This window comes from Sinocyclocheilus anshuiensis, unplaced genomic scaffold (assembly GCF_001515605.1).
Source record: "Sinocyclocheilus anshuiensis isolate Anshui unplaced genomic scaffold, SAMN03320099.WGS_v1.1 scaffold1075, whole genome shotgun sequence".
Taxonomy (NCBI): Eukaryota; Metazoa; Chordata; class Actinopteri; order Cypriniformes; family Cyprinidae; genus Sinocyclocheilus; species Sinocyclocheilus anshuiensis.
In genome coordinates this window covers 2,012,230-2,019,758 of record NW_015544163.1, presented here as the reverse complement: position 1 = coordinate 2,019,758, position 7,529 = coordinate 2,012,230, and the positions used below count along the sequence as shown (strand labels likewise).

The following is a 7,529-nucleotide window of genomic DNA, read 5'->3' as shown; positions in this document are numbered from 1 at the left end:
TCATAGATTTTGTTACCATTGCCATGCATTATACGACTGATAGACTGCAACGGTTGGACTTAAAAATCATAATTTGTTTTCTACTGAAGAAACAAAGTGACCTACATCTTGGATTCCCTGGGGGTAAGCAGATAAACATCAAATTTTCATTTTTGGATGAACTATCCGTTTAAGAGAAGCCAGTTATTTAACTATTGCAATTACAACAGGAAACATACTTTTTAAGGTGCACAATCTCCACCTCCAACATTGCCAAAAGTACAATTTGAAAAGTAGTCCGATTTAAATTATAATTACACAGATTTGAAAATTCCGTTGGCTAATTACAGGGCCTAACGTTAACCCAACTGATGGAAATAAATAATAACTGAACTTGTAACAGTTTTGTTGCAAAGCACAATATTATGGTGAAATTAGATCTCGTGTTTGTTGAGTTAAAACCGAATTATTGTTGTATAAGCATAGCAAGCATCATAGCAAAAAGGCTAACAAACTTAAGAGTTATACCCACCAATTAACATTAGCCCTTCATTCATGACATGGATACCGTAATAATCATACAGAGAGAACATAGTTGCATACCTTTATCTTTTGCTCGTTTCTCCTCTTCTTCTTTTCTTTTTTTTCTAAATTGGGCACCTGATGGCTTTGACCTTTTCCTGTCCATCTCTGTGTTTATTTGGCACTCGACAATCAACAGATTTCCCATCCCCCCAACACTGTCACTCATGACCAGAAGTCAAGACTAAAACAATTCACCTTGGTGACCAAATAATCGTTTTGTATTACCTATTTTTATTAGCCATTTCACACAATTCAGAAAAACAAAAATGTGCAGGAACTATAGGCCTATAGTAACTATAACTATAGAACTGTCCCCCGCGCCGCGCCCCGCTCCCCTGTCCCCTTCTCACACAGCTTCTGTGCACGGCACCTTCTCAGCAAACAGGGGCGCCAATTTGCTAATTCCCCACACAGTGAAATGATAGATAATAGAAAACCGCTTCGCGGCGGCGTCGCAGAGGATTATTATTATTTATTTTTTTACTGCTCGTGCCGCCCCCCATGTATCATGAAAAAATGCCGCCCCGGTTCGCCCGTGCCAAAAACTGCTACTGTATATGCGCTTTGTGTATTGTGCATTATGCTGCTATTGCCTTGGTCCTGTTTTAAGACTGAGGTAATAGCCTATTCTGAACAACAAAACATCCCAATAACATACTGGAATATGAGTTAAAAGTGTTAAAACTTCCATAATTTAAGCCAGCTGTTTCCTTGGTGTTTATAGACCTCAGTTAGAGTAGATGCCATATTTACTTTAATGTGATCCAGGGTTATTATATTTAACTAAAACTAAAACCATAAAAAAAGAATAACATAAAACAAAATAAAAAGCATTTGAGATCAAATAAAACATTAACTATAGTAAAATAATTAAAAAAAAAACATTTAATAATATAATATTATAATAATATAATATTTTATTACTTTTTTCAGCTCGTTGCCAAAGCAACATTTCTCTTTTTAATTTAGTTTTACTTGATGTGCTAAAATAACATCAAGGGGAAGTCGTGGCCTAATGGTTAGAGAGTCGGACTCGTAACCCAAAGGTTGCGGGTTCGAGTCTCGTACCGGCAGGGATTGTAGGGGGGGCGAGGGAATGTACAGCGCTCTCTCCCACCTTCAATACCACGACTGAGGTGCCCTTGAGCAAGGCACCGAACCCCCAACTGCTCCCCGGGCGCCGCAGCAAAAAATGGCTGCCCACTGCTCCGGGTGTGTGTTCACGGTGTGTGTGTGTTCACTGCTGTGTGTGTGCGCACTTAGGATGGGTTAAATGCAGAGCACTAATTCCTAGTATGGGTCACCATACTTGGCCACATGTCACTTCACTTAACTGAAATAAAATTAATAGACATATATAAACATCACAGAAAAACCTACTAAAAATGACAAAAACGCAGAACAAAATGTCCAAAACTTCTAATTTCATCTAAATATAACAAAAACTCAAATTAGAATGAAAAATATAAAAATAAAAACTATAGTAGTATCTCAATGATACTAAAGTAACACTGATATGAACAAAAACACGCCAGGCAAAGTATCTATTCAATTCCATCATGCAGACAATATAACACTAAAAATATTGATATTGACATTTTTATCAGACAGTAAAATCCAATTTCCCCACAATTTCCAGACAGTAAAACAATTATCTGTGTTTAACCAAATTGCAAAGAGAAATATTGTTAAAAACTACTGCCGTTATTTTACTGCCTTTAAAGGGATAGTTCACCTGAAAATGAAAATTCTGTCATTATTTACTCACCCTCATGCTACTCCAAACCTGTATGTAAGAAAATGCTGCTAGCCAAACATGTTTGGTTCCCACTGACATCCATTGTATTTTTAATCAATGCAATAAAAAGTCAATGGGAACTGAGACTGTTTAGTTACCAACATTCTTCAAAACATCTGGAACGAATGCAGGTGAGTAAATGATGACAGAATTTTCATTTTGGGCTGAATGATCCTTTTAAAGTCACTGAATGCAAATGAAACGCATTTAAATTTTTAATTTTAGCTACAAAGAATGCTAAAGCTTTTGAATATGAAACAAACATCTGTATCAGCCTGGAACAGATCCAGACACCTGCTGGTTGAAACAGAGGCTAAATGAGTAATTCCTCTCCATTATTTAACACATGTATCATTCTTTGAGATGTTTTTTTTTTATTATTATTATTTTTAGCTCAGCCCCATTCTGTTACAGTAGCGATATTTGCAGAATTTGTTCATCTCAAGCGGCCTGAAATTCTTGTTGAATATACTCAGAGACATTTCTGAGAAGTATTAAAAAGATAATGCAATTTGATCTGTTGAATATTTACAGCAAGTAAACCCTTTTTTCAACCCTTTTGGCCTCATCTACACAGGCAGGTTTAAATAAGGCATAGTTCATTCAAAAATGAAATTCCTAGAATCATTTATTCACCATCATTTAATTCTAAACATGTACAATTTTCTACAAATATAGCATGACATGTTGCACCATTTTGATTATTCATTAGAGTTAACTAAAACTAAAACCATAAAAAATGGTTACTAGAAATAAAATAATCGTTAACTGAAATTAACTAAAATTTAACAAATTTTAACTTATTGCCAAGGCAACATTTCAAATTTTTAAAATGAAGTTTAAAATGAAGTACCAAAACAATTAAAAGTAAATTAACTACAACTAATAAATACAAATTATTTAAAAATATATAGACAATAATTAAACTACTAATAAACATGAATAGATTATACACATACATCCAAAAATGAAATCATTTATTCACCCTAATGTCATTCTAAAACTATAAAATTAATTTTGTTCAAACCTAGCATGCATGACGTGTTGCAACATATTTGATTATACGCCAGGGTTATTATAGTGTACTAAATTTTTTTTTTGATATTTTTGAACATTAACTGAAATAAAGCAAAATATACATATTAAAAAAAAAAACTTTATCTTATTTAAAGTTGCCAAATCAACATTTTTTTTTTCATTTAGTTTAACTTTATTTGTTACTAAAGCGACAAAAACTAAATAAACAAATAAAAAAATAATAATAATAAAAATTACTAAAAAAAATCAAAAACAAAATTAATAAAACTTTCACTAAAAGTAAAGTGAAAACAGAAAATCTAAAAATAAAACAATTCAAAATATGAACAAAAACTATAATATGGCCTTTTTGTCTATTGTTTTTTTTTTTTTTTTCTTTCAGTTATGCAGTTTTGCCAAATCCATTCACTGTCAATTTACAGGAAAAAAAACCAGTTAGGACATTCTGAAAAATATGCTCTTTTATATTGCATGAAAACCAATCGTACAGGTTTGGAACAACATGAGGGTGAATAAATGATCGTAATCTTTACACTCACCGTATTGCCAGCACTAGGGCCAAACATTCAAGCACAGCTGCAACTGTGGCTACTATGAGGGCAGGTGTGGGCAGGGGCTGCTGGGTAACCAGCGGTCGCAGGAGGCAGGCCACAGAGAGAGCCAGGAGAACACAACAGCACAGGAGCATGTCTAGGAAAGAGCTGAATGTTGGACTGGCAAACGTCTGGACAGGAGCCTGCGTCTTAACCTGACAACAATCAGAAAGAAAACAACAGAATTATTGATCAAATCAAGAACTTACTTCTTAATTAAGAACTTAATTATTGATCAAATTAAGAAATACTTCTAGTATAATAAATATGTCCTGGTTAGCATTTATGCATTCAAAAGGCAGACCACCAGAGGGCAGTACAGACAGTGCAACAAACTTTGTACTTGTGACGCTTTCTCTCTCTTACTGACCAGTTAGAACAAATCACAGACCACTACTGAGTTAAAACCAGTTATAAACATTGTGACTGAGTGAGAACAAATTAAAAGCTACATATAAATGGAAGGAACATCATACCTCATCCTGGTAGCTGGTCCTGTAAGCCGACTCCAGGGATTTGTCTATGAAAGTGTGGCTCAACCTGTTGATGGGCGGTCTGAAGAAGTAATCTTTCATCAGACTGCAAGGTCGAAGCACAGAAAACAAGATTAGATTGTGAAGGAAATTCACTAAGAATCCAATGCGTCCATTGTTTATATGCATGCAGAACGTTTGCACTGAAGGCAGCTTTGTGGTGAAAAAAAAGAAAAAAGAAAATGTCTGGTTTTAAATGCACACAGAGCTTAGTTATATCAGCACATATAGCTTTATACACACAGTACAGCGCCTTTTATGGGTGAATCACACAAAACATATCCAGATGACACTTCAACCCTAACTCAAAATAAAAAAATAAGAAACTATATTTTCACAAAGAAAATGTAGCTTAAACGAGTTCACACAAAAAATTTAATTTTACTCATGCTCAGGCCCTCCAAGTTGTAGATGAGTTTGTTTGTTCACTGAAACAGATTTGGAGGAATGTAGCATTTCATCACTTGCTCACCAAAGGATCCTCTGCAGTGAATGGGTGCCGTCAGAATGAGAGTCCAAACAGCTGATAAAAACATCACAATATTTCACCAGTAATCCATACCACTCCAGTCCATCAGTTAATGTCTTGTGAGGCGAGAAGCTGCATGTTTTAAGAAACAAATCCCTCATTAAGACGTTTTTAACTTAAAATCATTGTTTCTGGCTAAAATATGATTCCTCTAACCATAATATTGCTTTCTTCAGTGAAAATGTTGTCTCATCAAGCACTGTTTACAAGCGAAAACAGTCCAAAACATTTCAACAAATATGTTGTTGGATTTTGATGTGAGAGAGAAACGGGAGATAGACTTTTTCACTGGATAAAGCGTTATTATGGATTATGGACTCGTATTTTGGTACAGAAGCGACACTGTAAAGTTAAAAAGTTAAAATGCCTTGATGGACTTCACAAATCGTTAATTGATGGACTGGAGTGGTGTGGATTAATTGTGAATTATTGTGATGTTTTTATCAGCTGTTTGGACTCTCATTCTGACGGCACCCATTCACTGCAGAGGATCCACTGGTGAGCAAAACATAATACTTTTTATTGTCTTATGAACATGCAGCTTTTCACTTCACAAGACATTAACTGGTGGACTGGAGTGGTGTGGATTACTTGTGGATTATTGTGATGTTTTTATCAGCTGTTTGGACTCTCATTCTGACGGCACCCATTCACTGCAGAGCATCCATTGCTGAGCAAGTGATGCAACTATGAATTTCTCCAAATCTGTTATGATGAGGAAACACTCATCTACATATTGGATTGCCGGATGTGAGTAAACTTTCATTTTTGGGTGAACTATTCCTTTAAAATGATATTTTCATATGTTTATTTATTTATTTATTTTTTGTAATGTGTGACAATTGATGTTAAATGTTTGATGTTTTTACCAGATTTCTTTCTTTTTCTTTTTACAGATTTTCATACAGTGTCTTTTGGTGATTTGTAGGGGTCAATTTGAACCTAGTTAAACTGGATTTTGAATGGCTACTGATCAAGTTTTTGTGCTAAAATTCTATACACACAAGTACGCACAACTATTTAGTACAATGATAGCGTTTACAGAGGAAGACAAGAAAAATGGACCATCCAGGACCGCAGGACACACATAGTACATCACAGCACACTACATCAAAGTGCATCAAGTGTCCCTCTGGGAACAGCATGACCTCCGCTAGCGGCCGTTAAACAATAACGTTCCATCTTGTCTGACATTTTTGTCCCAGTGGGCCCCGTTCCTCACCGCTGTCGTTTCCTACCTGTCCTCCTTTATCACGTCCACGAAGTGAGCGTCGCTCCTCTCGCGGAAGTTTTTGGAGCGCAGTGGGATGAGGGCGGAGTGATCCATGGTTCCCATGCTGCAGATGCCTCCTCCTCCGGGCCACTTCTTCTCCTTCTCCTGCAGCATCTCGCACAGAGAGGTCTGGCTGTGTGTCAGCGGCTGCTCCAGATGAGGGCTTAACAGGCCATTAAGGGTCTTGGGACTCCTGCCAGGCGGTCCCTGAAGAAGATTTAGATGGAAGATACAAACAATGAGAGAATTGCAGAACAATGTTGTAATAAAAAGGCATTTCAATATATAAAACGCTCTCAAATAAGACCTCTTTAGATGACAATTAAGTACATTTCTCCTCACATTCTCATGAGTCCGGACGTTTAATTTCATTTGATTGATTGATTGATTGGTTAATTTTTTCTGTAATCTTCTTTATTCTCAATGGTAATTCTTTAACATACGAAAAACTTACTATATACAATTAACGATGCACTCTACTGTTCATTTCTTCCTTTGAAGAAATGAATACTTTTATCCAGCAAAGACTAATTAAATTTATCAAAAGTGACATAGAAGACATTTATAATGTTACAAAAAAATTCTATTTCGAATAAATGCTGTTCTTTTGAACTTTCTGTTCCTCAAAGAATCCTGAAAAAATGTTTCCACAAAAATATTCCACAACTGTTTTTAACATTGATAATGAGAAATGTTTCTTGAGCAGCAAATCAGCATATTAGAATGATTTCTGAAGGATCATGTGACACTGAAGACTGGAGTAATGATGCTGAAAATTCAGCTTTGCTTCATAGGAATACATTTTAATTAGTGCTGTCAAACGATTAATCGCGATTAATCGCATCCAAAATAAAAGTTTTTGTTTACATAATATGTGTCACGATACGCTGCTGGAAGGAACGAAGGAGCCATGGATCAACGAAACTGTCCTTTATTAAATCCAACACACAGGGTAAATCCACACTTGGGAGGGAAGGAAGACACACGTACACAACTGGTAGACCCGACAAACACAGACTGAACAGACTGAGGCTTAAATATACAGGATAAAGATTAGGAGGAACACAGGTAAACAGAATGACTAATTAGACAGACAACAAGGACAGGAACAGGAACGACCAAATAAGGGCACATGAGGGAGAAACTGGGTCACGGGGAGCACATGGGGAGCAAAACACAACAAAGACAGTCCAATCCTGAC

The 7,529-nt window shown here is 35.9% G+C and overlaps 1 protein-coding gene across 1 annotated transcript in view; it reads right to left on the bottom strand.

The window, feature by feature from the left end:
* LOC107695715 (adenylate cyclase type 9-like) overlaps window positions 1-7,529 on the bottom strand; it is a 75,336-nt gene that overhangs the window by 9,604 nt on the left and 58,203 nt on the right. Inside the window, exons 4-6 of the mRNA XM_016495741.1 lie at window positions 6,294-6,535; window positions 4,470-4,572; window positions 3,940-4,148 (exon numbers count right to left, since the gene is read on the bottom strand). Of these exons, the coding sequence (XP_016351227.1) occupies window positions 3,940-4,148; window positions 4,470-4,572; window positions 6,294-6,535 (554 nt within the window). The remainder of the gene's footprint in view (window positions 1-3,939; window positions 4,149-4,469; window positions 4,573-6,293; window positions 6,536-7,529) is intronic.